This window comes from Vicugna pacos, chromosome 12 (genome assembly GCF_048564905.1).
Source record: "Vicugna pacos chromosome 12, VicPac4, whole genome shotgun sequence".
Classification (NCBI taxonomy): Eukaryota; Metazoa; Chordata; class Mammalia; order Artiodactyla; family Camelidae; genus Vicugna; species Vicugna pacos.
This window is the reverse complement of record NC_132998.1, coordinates 12148098-12163524: the sequence shown is the minus strand read 5'-3', so window position 1 is coordinate 12163524 and position 15427 is coordinate 12148098. Positions and strand designations below refer to the sequence as shown.

The 15427-nt window shown below is 34.5% G+C and overlaps 1 protein-coding gene across 8 annotated transcripts in view; it reads left to right on the top strand.

Annotated features, from left to right (window-relative positions):
- The window catches only part of LARP4 (La ribonucleoprotein 4), a 132497-nt gene extending 127909 nt beyond the window's left edge, over positions 1-4588 (top strand). For all 8 annotated transcript variants that reach the window (XM_072972819.1, XM_072972821.1, XM_072972818.1 and 5 more), the window contains one exon: positions 190-4588. In XM_072972819.1, the coding sequence (XP_072828920.1) occupies positions 190-528 (339 nt within the window). In that variant the 3' untranslated portion in view covers positions 529-4588. The remainder of the gene's footprint in view (positions 1-189) is intronic.
- The last annotated feature ends 10839 nt before the right edge of the window (positions 4589-15427 follow it).

Sequence of the window (15427 nt, the reverse complement as noted above, 5' to 3'; positions counted from 1 at the left end):
TATATTCAACAATGTCTTTTAAAAGATAGTACCAGGACACTTTAATAGCAATGTGTATGAGAGTGCCTGTTGTCTTTTCCTAGAAGACATCTTACTGATTTTCTTGTGGTTAATGCTGTTCTTTTTGTACTTTATTATTTAGAGAATATGCACTGCAAATTGTTTTTGTTTCTTATCTTTACTTCAAAGGAACCCCGCAAGCTCAGTTATGCTGAAGTGTGCCAGAAGCCCCCTAAAGAGCCATCTCCAGTTGTTGTGCAGCCACTTCGAGAACTTCGCTCCAATGTCGTGTCTCCTACCAAAAATGAAGAGAATGGAGCTCCTGAGAAGTCCTTTGAGAAAACACATGAGAAGTCAGAAGCAAGAGCTAGTAAGGATTACTCTGGCTTCCGAGGCAATGCCATTCCCAGGGGAGCAGCTGGAAAAATCAGGGAACAGAGACGCCAGTTTGGCCATAGGGCTGTACCTCAGGGAGTGACTCGACGTAATGGCAAAGAGCAATATGTGCCACCCAGATCACCAAAGTAAAAAAAAAAAAAACTATTCAAAAACTTCTCTCTCTTCCCATTAAACTTGAGCCATGGCTATATTGAACTGTTTCGGAGGGGAAGGGGTGGCAGGAAGGAAACAAGAGAAAGTACATCCATGAATCATTGTGGATTTTGGAGTTGTGAGCAGTAGAATCCCAAAATTCATCTCTAAAGTGATTTTAAGATGCTGGAGGATTCCAATCAGTATAAATATATATATATATATATGTATACATATATAAAAATATAATTTTTCTATTTTTGTTTTTGATTTTAATTTGCAGAGATCTTCTGCCTGGAATCAATTTTGAGGGTTCAGATTTAGCTTGGGGAAAAAAACATATTACACATCCTTCAGTATAGGATATGAGGGAGTGAGAGAAAATATTTTTTGAAGAAGCATTTCTGTAAAATTAGAAATTACTTTTTTTAATCTATTTAAAGTTTGGCTTGGAGATGCCATCTCTGCCTATATGGCCTTGTGTCGCAAAACAGATCAGTGGCTGGGGTGCCTGTTGTGGCGTGTGTGTGTGCAAGGGTGATTGAAGCCAAATCTGTTGTCATGTTAGTAAATGATTTAAAAACTGAATGTAATACTTGAGTAGTTTTTTTTTCCAGTTTGAAATTTAGTCTGTCTTTGACTTTACTAATATTTCATTCAACAAGCTGTTAAACTCTAATCATACTTGGAGATGTGACTACAAATCACTTTGATACTCAAGAAAAAAAACGGAAGTTTTTTAAAAAATTGAAAATCTGCGTTAGATCTGAATGGGTAGGTCAAATGGAGCTCGAAGATTTAAGCTGTCCTGTGATTTCCACCCCCCTAAAATAGGAAATAGGGTTTTTTTTGTTGTTTTTACTTCATTTGTACCCTCTCTCTATTCTTTGACTACCCACCCCCAAAAGCAAAATAACCAACCACCTACAGAATTGTATGTTTCTAACTGCCTTGATCAGTCTGGTCAAATCATATAAATTGTTCTAAATTTCTGACTTGAACATTAAAGTATTTTACTCTTCTGTTCCTGTATTTAGAACTCTAGATCCCAGAATGGTAGGTCAGACTGACCTGACAGTTATTTATTTGTGTTAGTGTTAAAGATGAAACAGTGTAACTGACTCTTGAAGTGTTAAATAGTATAGAAGTAAAAAGAATTTTTTTTTAAAGGCTTAATTGGGGACAACTTTTTTCTGTTTACAATTTATTTATCACCTTCCTTATTTCCATTTCTCAAAAAAAGAAAAATACAGTTTGGAATTCACAGAAGCTGAACCAGCAAGTCATGAAATTTTTGTTAGGATTAGAAAGATAATTAAAATTAATACATCATTTCTCAGTGAATAAAGTTGTAGTTCATGTTAAATAGGCAAGTTTACATGCTGGTGTTTAGAAAATGGCTTAAAAATTAAGAACCATGTTGCATTAATGTTTTAAGTCATACCATTTTCAGAGTTCTATGTAAGGTGGGGTTTTGTTTTCTTTTTAGGGATAGTTTGTGACAATAATAACTGTCCCTTATGTTAGTGAATTACATATGTACAAATTGAAACTGTAAATTGTGAACACTGGAAAGCACCATTGTGACATAGAGTAAACATCTTAGTAATATATTAAAATGAATGTAAATGGAGGTTAAAATTTACATTACTGTGAAACTTATCTTCCAACTCTAAGTTAAGCTTTGGAGATTTGTATTAGTAGGTAACTGTTCAGAGCTTTGAAAACACTGCACATTTCTGTACAAGCCAGAATTATTTCTTTGTAACTTATTCAGCTTGGCAGTTGCTTTTGATTTGGTGGATTGATAACATGATATATATTTAAGCAGTTTGAAATTATTCATTTCTACACACTATTTTTAAAAATCATCTACTAAGTGAAACATACAATAAAACTACCTGTGCTGAAATTTGGGGGAAGTTTAGGTCCTTTAAAAAAAAGTATTAATAATCACTGACTACATCTATGATAAAAAGTGCTTATTTTGGTTTACTTAGATAATGCTGCAGTTGGTGGAAATGATAAACATTTAAAGTGTTAACACTCTGTGAATGCATTGGATTTAAGAGAATAAACATTTTATAAAAATCACTTGGTAAGGATTATAAACTTAATTATTGCACTTAAAATGAAACAGTACTTTTTTTAACAATGTATCACAGAAGTAGGCCTATATTACTTGTATCCGTGTGTGACTGTTAGTCCACTCAACTTCTAAAAACTAAATGTTCTAATTGATACACAAGAAGAGAGTTCTTTTTGAAGAAAGCAAGGATGTTCTTGCTTTTCCCCAGAATGTGTTGTTGAAAGTAGAAGTTTAAAGACACGACCATTTTAAAATTTCTTACTAAATATAGTGTTTTTAATTTAATTTGCCTCGTTACAGCTAATAGTTCCCATTTTGATGGGATGTATAGGGAAGAATAAATCGGTGTGTGTGTATGTATAATATATATTCACAATATGTATTTAGCATTTATTTTATTACATCAGATTTAAGGTTTCTATCTAAATGTTGCCTATGAGTTGTGTGAAACAGATTGATAGGTTTTTTTTTTTTGTCCTGCATTACTCTGTAACTCTTGAGAGTTGGGCGTTTGTTGTAGTTCAACTATTTATTTGGTTTTTTAGAAGGAGGAATTTAAATGTCAGGTTTTTCTCTTCATCTTTTTGACTTAACACTTCCTTGGGTTGCTGAAGGGTAAAAGTAGATACAAATGATAAGAGTCACACAAATTCACCACCTTGAGAAGGTACATAGAGATATGGCAAAACCTGTCTCCATTTTCTAGCCTGATAATTAAGGTTTTCATGATATCTAAGCCTGTCTCTAATCTGAATACTTTCATTTTTGCAATATAGACACTGGCATTCAAGGAAATGACACATCTAAATTTTTTTCAACTGGATTTTGGAAGAAGATAAGATCTTCCAGTGATAGAGTTTATTGTTGTTGTCATCTTAGGGGCTCAGTTTGCATGTGATCAAATGACATGCAGATTTTTTATTTATTTTTGGTTCCTAAAATTAAGGTAACTTGAATATTATTTCACATTCCTTTTTCTTTTTAAATAACCAGATTGGCTTTGCAGGAGGCTTAATGACAGAGTATTAGCATCTGAAGCAGAAAGTAGTATTTAAAAGCTATTGAACACCTATAGTTTTATTAGTTACAACCTTAATATTTAGTCTTTTGGCTTAAATGTCTATTGGTTTTACTCTGACACAGTTGAACAGCACTGGGGTTAAGTCTCTGTTATTTATGTTGGCCATGTATATTAATGGTGTTTTTAAAGTACCCGTTTTGTTTTTTAAAAAGACACAATGCAAATGAGGACAGTATATTCCTTTTAGGATTTTATAAATTCTTAACTACAATATATGGGATTTTTTTTCTAGTTTTTTATACTTCCTTAAAATTTGGTGGCCGTTAATTTAACTTTGTGCTTTTTGGTGTATGTTACTTTAGCTAGTCTGAGATTTCAAGAAGATAAATAGACATTTCAGTTTTCATTAATTGAATGAGGACATTTTAAGAAGTTAAAATAGAATTTGTTTCCAAGTTGAGAGTAATTCTTTTTCAAAATTCATTAGTATTAAATAATTTAAATTTTATTTTTAAGAGCTGAGAATCGTTGAGTAAATTGTTCCCAAAAGTACAAGTCAGATACCAGCAGGCTGTGTATAAAATGAAATGGTTTTATTTTCAGTTTTGCAGCAGAAAACACTGATTAGTATATCTAAAGAGGCAATCCACATCAACATTGATTCTCCTTTTTTTCCCGATTCAGGTGTCCCTTGGGTGGCATCTCTTAAATGTTCGAAGTCGGGAGTCAGAACTAGATATCTGGCTTCTCTTTTGTCCATTGCTTAGGTTTGTTCCTGTTGTCAAAACTGTCCCCCTACCCCCCCAAAATGATGTGACATATGCTTATGCATATTATGTTAAAATGAGTACAACCTTGTATTTGTATTTTTGTTTTCAACATTGCCAAGGTGCTATGGGAAATTAAAGTAACACAAAATTAGAAAAAAATAAAATTATTAAAAAGCAGGACTGGTTTCCTTTTCTCCAGGTGGTTTATATCTAATGAATACTTGTATTTACTTTTTGATAATTTTTTATGTTGCCCATTCTCTAGTTATGTTCTCAGCTGTTTTTGTTTTGTTTTGGGGATGGGGCAGTGGGATGTGTGATATTTCCTATATAAGAGTAAAGGTTGAGAGCTAGAAGATTCAGGTGACTTTGGCATTTTCTGAATGTCTTCTTGTGTCAAAAGCAGTTATTGAAAGGGAAAAAGTCATTAAGGCAATATGCAGCTTAAGCTTTTTGCCTTCATGGGGCAGATTATAACCTGATTTGACTATGTAAGTTCTAAACCTTTGAACTTCATTTCCAAGAGGAAACCACTTGTTTACCTTTACCCTTTTAACCATATCTTTGCTTTGATTGTATCAAACCCTAGAGCTGAAAGGTTTGGGGAGCTTTTTTAGGAAAAGTTCACTGAGAAATTTAAATAAATCTTTTTTTGTAATTATGATAAGGCAAAAATGGAAAAGTGGAATAACATCTGGCTTTTCAGCAGCTGGTATCTGCGAATTAATGTGACAGCTCAACTTTTACTGAATATAGTATTGCTAAAAAAACACCAAAGTGTTTCATAGCTGTTGCGCCATGGTTTATTCTTGAATTGTCTAGCTAGGATGAACTCCTTAATAGTAGAAATCTAGGTCTTTTAAATATTGTCTAATTTCGAATTAGATTTTCTCACTCTCAAATATTCAAGAATGTTTACTCTTCTACTATATGTTTATAAGTAATATACATAAAGAACAGTTAATGTGAACATTAACTTTGATAGTCACTTAGCTCAGTAGCATTGGCCTTTTAATAGCTAAAATGTTTCACTAATGGACAATTATTTCTCTTAAAGATAGCTAATACTAGTGAGCAAAATTGTCCCTCTAATAACATGTTTACAAGGGTTATGTGCTAACAGAACTTTAGGTCCTTCTATCAGTGTGTCAGTTTATTTTGCCAGGAGAGGGGGGTATTATATAACTTAATTTTCATCTTTACCATGTTAGGAATGCAGTATAATTGTATTTTTAGTGAAGTAGTTACCAATTGATAAACTTAGTTTTATAGGCTTATGAGTTGGATTTAAAATGAATTTGTCAAGAATCTCATCACTGAGATACCTTATATATTTATGCTTTATTAGAAAATATTACTGTCTCCAACTTTTAATTATATGCCTGAAAGTTTTTATAAAATGTTTAACAGTTATTACTAAAGGATTGTGAATTTCCTTAAAGGTCTCTGGAATGAAAACTATCAAGGTGTCTTTAATTTGTATGAGGGTTTAAAAGAACTGGGATGTTTTCATTTTCTTCATAATGCTCCCAAGTAAGGACATTCCTTTTCTTCTGGTGTTATGGGAAGGAACATGCTTCCTAAAAATGTTGTCTTTTAAATTCATTTTTTGGTAGCTGTTCTGCAAATCCTTGAAGCTGCTCTACTTCTTGCCTATTTCCTTTGTATACCTACTGTATCAGAACCATAGTAGGACTCCAGCCTCCCTATGACGTTGTGTAGTCTGTTACTTACCTATAACATATTTTTGTTATTTATTTTGAATGATGTGTTTAAGTTCTAATTTTGCTGTTTTGCATTCCAAATTCTGCCTGTACAGGTAATTGTGACCTTGACAAAAATTGGGGGTATTGACTTAGTGTTGGAACTAGTTATGATGGGTGGGGGAATTAATTTAACCAGTATTTATTATTGCATGCTATGATCCAGGCAGTGTGCTTGGCAGCAAAAGATAGATAAGATTCCTACCCTTATGGTGCTTAGTATGAAACAGTCACAAGTGATTGCAAAATTAGACTAGTAATAATTATTAAAGCCAAAATCAGAAGCCATGCAATTGAAGTTAGGGATAGAGTGCTTCCCTGAGAAACAAGACAGATACCTGAAGGAGTAGGAGCTAATTAGGTGAGAAAGACTGTTTCATATGAGGTAACAACCTAAACATACCACTTTATGATGCAGTGGGAGAATTACAGGGTTCTGCAGATACAGCATGGGGCACACTGTTCCATCTTCCAAGCTGAAGCTGGAGGAAGAGGTAAGAGCCAGATTCCTAGGGTTTGAAATGTACGCTTTAGGGAGAACAGATGAGACCCGTTAGGTTATACCTGGTGATGATATAGTTGGAGCAAAGTGGTAGATTTGAGAAACATTTGGGAACAAGACTTGAATAGATACAGAGGAATGAGAGGAAGGCATAAAAAATGACTCATGAAATGTGTGGCTCTGGAACTGGGTGGAAGTTTGTGCCATTCACCATGATTGAATACATTGGCAAAGAATCTTTTGTGGAAAGAGATAAGCGTACAGTTTTGAGACGGTTATGTTTTGTTCTTTCTGCTTAATGTTTCTGATAATCCTAACTATGGTGAGATGGGGGTGGGGTGGTGCAAAAATAAAGTAAAATCATTCCCCTTAAGTCTAGAAGACAGTTCATCTCAAGCATAGGGTGGTTCTCATTAGATCACATTTTCTTTCAGCTAACCGTAAAAGTCACTGTTAGGGACAGGGCTAAACGTTATTTGGTTTGTACCTGCCTTTATTCCTCTGTCTTAATTGTTGCTACCTTAATCCCAGTCATTATCCTCCCACCTGAACATGTCACCAACTATTGTGCTAAGCACTTATGATTTCGTTCAAGATTGAATGTTTCCGATCCTTACCAATAAGGTCTGTCACAGATTGGGGAGGAATTAAAAACACTAAGCTTGTTGTAACTCATTATCACTAAAATAAACATTTTCTTTGCTATCAACTTGCCATTTTTCTCTCTAGATCCCTAGAAGGCATACTTCATGCCTGCCTCAGCAAACTAGATGTGTCCTAGAAATCACCCATAAACACGGCTTGAAGGTTGTGAAATGTGAATGTCTATCAAATTTTCTCCCAACCTTCTTGAGTGACATAGGTTTCCCATCGCTACAGTGAACTCTGCTACCAATCTTGGTATATTTAGGCAAATTACTTAATTCTGTCAGCTTGTTTACTCATCTGGAAAACTGAGGAGTAAAAGCAAATACCCTTCAAGGTTCCAGATTTAACTTACAGATTCAATTTTTAAAAATTTATTATATCTTACCACTATCATTTTTGGGGGGATGTATGGCTATTTGTGTAGCATGCCATTTTTTATTAGTATTCAAATCTTCAGAAAATATTCACACAGTAACTCTCCCATGACTTTAATTGTTCCATTTAGAGACAAGTATTATGAGCCAAAATGCTGCTGTAAAGTGTTATATTTTGATGGTATAGGGAATAGTGGTCAGCCCTTCTGGTAAGGGAAGGCATTAACTTCCAAATGGAGTCCTGATCAGTATGTGTTGGCTAGGTAGGTGAAGGAAGACTGGGCAGCCAATTGACAGAGTGCGATTAAAGACAGGCAAAGAGGCACGACCCTGTGGCAAATTCAGTATAATAGTTTGGAAAGGATGGAGCATAGGTTTCAGTAGAGTATGGCAAGAAAAGCTGTATTTTCATTTGTAAGCAAATCATAACCAGTTGTACACTAAGAAAATGGCTTGATTCTGTAGGGAATGGACAACCACTGAAAGTCTTGATTAGAGAATTATGGTTAGATCCAAACTTGAGAACACAAACCCAGTGGCGATGTAAATAGTTCGGGGATTGTCCAGGTAAGAAAGATGTTTGGAACTAAGGGAGCTTCAGTTAAGAGGATGAATTATTCTCTTCCATAAAGATGGCCACATCCTAATCACTACAATCTGAAAGTTATATAGTAGAGGGGATTTTGCAGGTATGATTAAGTTAAAGATCTTGAAATGAGGCGTTCCTGAATTATCCAGGTGGGTCCAATATAACCACAAAAGTGTGGAAATGTGACAATGAAAGATTAAAGTGATGCATCCATGTGCCAAGAAATGCCAGCAGTCTTTGGAAACTGAAAGAGGGAAGGAAAAGATTCTCTTATGGATCCACCAGAAGGAACCAGCCTGGGCAACACCTTGATTTTATCCCCATAAGACTCGTTTCAGATTTCTGATCTCTAGAACTGTGAGAATAAATGTGTGGTATTCTAAACCAATAATTTATGGTAATTTGTTATAGCAGCAATAGGAAATGAGTCACATGGAGAGAAAAGCACAAATGTATATGATTTAAGGAAGTCAAATGGACAGGGGTTGGTATCTGGTTAGATGTGAGTATGAGGGAAAGATTTTAGGATGACTGTGAGACGTGTCTGGTCAGTAACCTGACAAATCATGAGTGAATAAGATTAGGAATAAGTTATAAAAGAGAGTAGGACTAAGTACAGATCCCTGGGAAATGTCAAAATTGGCACAAAGTTAAAATATCAATACAGTTGGCCCTTTGTATCCTTGGGTTCTGCATCTAAAGATTCAACCAACTGCAATCTAAAATATTCGGGAAAAAAATTCCAGAAAGTTTCAAAGAGCAAGACTTGAATTTGCAGTGCGCTGGCAACTGCTTACATAGCGTTTAAATTGTATTAGGTGGTATAAGTAACCTAGAGATTATTCAAAGTATATGGGAGGAAAAAAGTATCCGGGAGGATGTACATAGGTTATATGCAAATATCACGCTATTTTGGCAAGGATGGGAAGAAACAACAGTCCTCATATACTGTTATGGGAGTATTAAATTGGTAAAACTATCTGGAGGGCAATTTGGCTGTATTTAGAAAGACTGATGAGCATGACTTGCAATATCATGATTCTGCTTCTAGGTGCTATATATACCCTGGGACTTGATTCATGGAGACTACAAGAATGTTGCAGGTTTTTTTGTTTTTTTTTTGTTTTAACAATGAGAGGCTGAAATGCCCATCAAAAAAATAATTATAGCATGTCTTATGATGGAATACTATATATCACTTAAAGTGAATGATCTAGGACAGCTCTTATGTGTCAAATGTTCAAAGAGCAAGTTAGATTGACATGTAGAGTTTGATACCTTTTATCTATAGTTTTTAAATTGCTGTATATTGTTTATGGATGCCCATAGTAAAAGGATAAAAATATACTAATATACTTGGGAATGATACTAGCTGCAAGATGGTGGATACCTTTTCAATAACCATCTTTGGGGAAGGAGGGAGGTGTATAACACTAGAGATAAATGTATGGGGCTTTCAAATATGTCCATAATGTCTTAAAAGTTCTGAAGCAGAAACAGGTAGTAAGATAGGTACATAGGTATAATTCTCCATACTTGGAAGCTGCTGCCTGCCATCTGAAGAGAAGGCTTCAGTGAAGCTGTAAACAGGAAAAAGTGGAAAGGCTTGAGAAAGGGAACTGACCGCACTGGTGACTACATTGGCTGTATCCTCAATACCATCCGAATATAAGTGATTTGAATAATCAATTTAAGACATGGCACTGTGCTGGGGCTCTAGGAACCTGGAGAAAGCCCAATAAGACTATTAGGGAATGATACACAGAAGAATAAAGTTCTTCTCGCAAGAAATGAGCTTGTAATCGATTTTCCAAAATACATTACAGTCAGAATGGCAGAGCGTGGACTTCTGAAAACACGCTCCTCCACAAAAGTAATGAGAATACTGGCAAAAAATTATCTAAACATTTTCAGAAATCTGGAAATTAACCAAAGACTTGCAATGATCTAAAGAGCTTTTGTCTAAAAAAGGCAGCTGAATCTCAGTAAGAACAGCAAACTTTGTGGTGTTTTAACTTGATCTGTTCAGATCTATCTTCTTCACCCCATTTCTGCAGTAGCCTTGAAAACAAGAAGCCTAGCAGCTACTGGAGGGCTAGGGGTTTGGAACCACCAGAAGTCCCATTCCCAGAGAACAGTCATATTTGGTCTATCTGAAAAGCTTCATCCCCAGGCCTTGTCTTTATTTGACATAAATCAGATCTTTCTCAGTGTGAACAACCATATCCCTAGAGTGTCTGTCAAAAATAATCATTGGCAGCTGTCTCATATTGCATCTGTCTGTGGTTATAATGCCAGTTGGGACTCACAAGAGTCTGAATCAAAAATCTTAAAAGTAAAACCTCAGGAATGAGATGTTCAAAGAGAAGTTCTGACATATTCCCTGACAACTAGAAGGTCATGTGCATGTTCAGGGTTGTGTGCATGCCCAAGAAAAACCTAAGAAGACCCTAACATTTCCTCTGGCTGACCTTGAGGTTCTGCACAAGCAGGAAGTGAAGATTAAAGCAGAGCTGTAAATCGCCTTTGGAGGTTTGAAGGCATGCCCCAACACACACACAAAGACTCTGCCTTTCAGCAAAGTCTGGGAGACTTCACAGTTCAAAGCTTTAAAGAAAATTTCTGTGTAATCATGAGCTGAACATCAAGCTAACTGAGTAAGATTTCAGCGGTCACACTTACCAAAGAATACAGACTTTACAGAATTAGTCCAGTAAATCACTGCACAAGTGGCAACGAAAACCACAACAAAGAGTTCTAGCAACAAACCATGGGGGAAGAGAGGAACATCTGATTTCCAGAGTTGTCATACTATACGACCAGTTTTCAACATTGCACAACATTCAAAGAAACAGGAAAGTAGGGTCCACAGGAAAAGAAGTAATGAATACATACTGTCCCAGAGGAAGCCCAGACATTGAACTTACTAGACAAAATTTAAACCAGTTATTATAAATATGTTCAAAGAACTAAAGGAAACTATGTCTAAAGAATTAAAGGATGATATGAGGGGATGGAAGGGTATAGCTCAGTGGTAAAATGCATGCCCAGCATGCACAAAGTCCTGGGTTCAATCCCCCGTACCTCCATTAAAAAATTAAGTAAATAAACTTAATCATCCCCTCAACAAAAGAGAGAAAATTAAAAAAAAGAAAGGATGATATGAGAATAATGTCTGACCAAATAGAGAATATCATTAAAGAGATATAAATATTAAAAATAATTAAATAAAAATTCTGGAGTTGGAAAGTACAAAAACTGAAATTTTTAAATTACCATAGGGACAGCATATGAACTGATAGGAGAAAGGATCACCAAATGAGACACTAGGCCAATTGAGATTATCCAGTTTGAGTTAACAATAAGAAAAACAAATGAAGTAAAATGGACAAAATCTCAGAGACCTGTGAGACACCATGAAGTATATGAACATGTATATAATGGGAGCCCCAGAAGGAGAGGAGAGAGTGAAAGAAGAAGTAACATTTGAAGAAATAATGCCTGAAAATTCCCCAAATGTGATGAGAAACATTAATCTGCACATTCAAGAAGTTCAATAAACTCCAAATAAGAAAAACTCAGAGATTCCCATCTAGACATACTGTAATTAAATTGCCAAAAGACAAAAGACAGAACACTTGAAAGCAGCATGAAAAAAAGCAACTCATTATGCACAAAAGATTCTCAATAAAATTAATAGTTGACTTCTCATCAGAAACCATGGGGGCCAGAGGCAGTGGAATGACATTCAAAGTGCTGAGGGAAGAAAACTATCACCTAAGAATTCAATGTCCAGCAAAACTATCCTCAAAAATGAAGATGTTAAGACATTCTTACATAAACAAAAACTAAATTTGTCACTCTTTCTGTAAGAAGTGAGTGTCATTCAGGAATCAATGAGAGATCACTAGACAGTAACTTGAATCCACATGAAGAAATGAAGAGCACTGGTAAAGGTAGCTATAATAAAAATACAGTATGAATGGATATTTTACTTGTGACGCTTTTCTTCTGATTTAAAATATAACTGCATAAAACAATAATTATAGAACTGTATGGATGACCACTGGATATATATTGTATAAAGATGTTATTTGTCAATAATAGCACAAAGGAGTTTTAAGGAACAGAGCTATTTAAAAGTAAGTAGATATTAATCTAAACTAGATTGTTTTAAGTTGTTCATTGTAATCCCCAAGGGCAACCATAAAGAAAGCAAAATAACAAGAAAAGTAAAATAGTACTCTAGAAAATATCTATCTGACACAAAAAAAGCAGTACATGACACACAGAAAGCAAATAGGAAAATAGGAGATGTAAATCTTAGTAACTACATTAAATGTTAATGAAGTAAACACTCCAAAGGGCAGAGATTGGCAGAATGGATTAAAATAAACATGATCCAACTACATTCTGTCTAAGAGACACACTTTAGATTCAAAGAGACAGATGGGTTGAAAATAAAAGGACAGAAAAAGATATACCATACAAACAGTAGCTGAGAAAAAACATCATTGAATACTATACCCAGTATGCAGAAAAGAGTCAGAGACACAAAAGAACCTGAAAAAGCAGTAGAGAGACAGGAAGAAGAGATTTAACAGCCCCAAAATATATCTAGAAGAATTTCCAGAATATATGAGGGAAACAATTTTTGAGAAAATAGCTGATAGTTTTGAGCACTGAATAAAAAAAATCTTAATACATTCTGAATAGCTATGCAAGGATGAAATAAAACAAATAGATGCTTAGACACTTTATAATGAAACTATGAAACATGAGAGATAAACAGAAAATCAGGACAAAAACAGATTACCCAAGAATAGGAGTATCAGACTGGCAGTAGACTTCTTACCAACAACTGTGCTTGCCAGAATACAGTGAAGTGAACTTCAAAATGCTAATGGAAAATGACTCCTAACCTAGAATTTTATACCTGGGTAAGCTGTCATTTAGCATTAAGGCAAAATATAATTAATGAATTAATTAAAAATAAAATAAATAAAATTTCAGATACTAAAGACTAAGGGAATTTATTTTCCACATACCTTCCCTAAAAGAACTATGAAGGATGTACATCAGCAAGAAAAAACAAGCCCAGAAGGAAAACAGAGAATATAAGAAATAATGTCAACCACAGAAACTGATAAAATGTCAGCAAAATATAGCTTGGTGGTATTCTTTAAATGTTTGTGTTTAAATAAAGTTAAAATTAAATTTCTAGGTAATAACAAAATAATGAGGATGGAGATGAATCAAATAGTTAAAGCATGTTTAGATACTTGTTTCTGTAGAAAATATTGTTAAAACTTTTGAAAAGAGCCACACCAAAAAAAAAAAAGGAATACACTCTGTAGCTCCCAAGCCAGCAGAATACATTAAGAAGTACTATCCAACACATTATTAATTCAATAATAGGAAGAAGAGACAAAGATTGATGAACAGAAAACATTAAATAAGGAAGAAATAAGTCAATATATCAGTAATCCCACTAAATGTAAATGACTTAATTAATTTGTTAGACACACACACAAGGAGGAAGGGAGAAAGATTAAAAATAAAGAAGTAAAACTTCATTGGTGGGTTCTAGTAGTTTTGGTAGCATCTTTAGGATTTTCTATGTATGATATGTTGTCTGCAAATAGTGGCAGTTTTACTGCTTCCTTTCCAATTTGGATTTTTTAACACATTGATCACCCACTGTGGATATGGTTTCCCTGAGGAAACACAAGTGTCATCCAGATTTGGGTGATGTGGTGATCAACGTTTAAATTTATTTTTTCTTATCTGAGATTATACAATGGAGACAAGACAGTCTCTTCAATAAGTGGTGCTGGGAAAACTAGACAGCTTTATGTAAAACAGTGACATTAAAACATTCTCCAACACCATATATAAAAATAAATTCCAAATGGATTATTAAAGACCTAAATGTAAGACTGGAAACCATAAAACTCCTAGAAAAAAATCACAGGCAGAACATTCTTTGACATAAATTATAGCAATATTTTTTTCGGATCTGTTTCCTAAAGCAAAGGAAATAAAAGCAAAAATAAACAAATGGGACCTAATTAAACTTAAAAGCTTTTTGCACAGCAAAGGAAACCATCAACAAAACAAAAAGACAACCTACTGGATAGAAGGAAATTTTTGCAAATGATATAACTGATAAGGGGTTAATATCCAAAAATATAGAAACAGCTTATACAACTCAACATAAAAAAATTGATTGAAAAATGGACAGAAGACCTGAATACCCGTTTTTTTTTCAAAGAGGACATGCAGATGGCCAATAGACACATGAAAAGACGCTCAATATCATCAGAGAAGGGCAAATTAAAACTGCAATGAGATATCACCTCACACCTGTCAGAACGGCTATCATCAAAAAGAACACAAATAACCAATATTGGCAAAGATGTGGAGAAAAGAGAACCCTCGTACTCTGTTGGTGGAAATGTAAATTGGTGCATCCACTATGGAAAACAGTATGGAGGTTTCTCAAAACAACTGAAAATAGAACTACCACATGACTCAGCTTTCTACTCCTGGGGATATATCCCCAAAAACATGAAAACACTAATTTGAAAAGATACATGCACCCCCAGTGTTCATATGAGCAGCATTATTTATGATTGCCAAGATATGGAAACAACTAAGTGTCTATCAACAGAAGAATAGATAAAGAAGTCGAATAATAGCCATAATAAAGAATGAAATTTTGCGATTTGCAACAACATGGATGGACTTGGAGGGCATTATGCTAAGTGAAATAAGCCAGGCAGAGAGGGACAAATACTGTATGACATCACTTATTGTGGAATCTAAAAAATAAAACCAGTGAATATAACAAAGAAGAAATAGAATCACAGATATGGAGAGTAAACTAGTGGTTACCAATGGGGAGAGAGAAGGGGGAGGGGCAAGACAGGGGGAGGGCATTAAAAGGTATAAACTATTATGTGTAAAATAAATAAGCTACAAGGATATATTGCACAACATAGGGAATACAGCCGGTATTTTTTAGTAATTATAAATGTAATATAACCTTAAAAAATTGTGAATCACTATGTTGTACACCTGTAACTTTTGTAATATTGTACATCAACTATACTTCAATTAAAAAATAAAAAAATAACT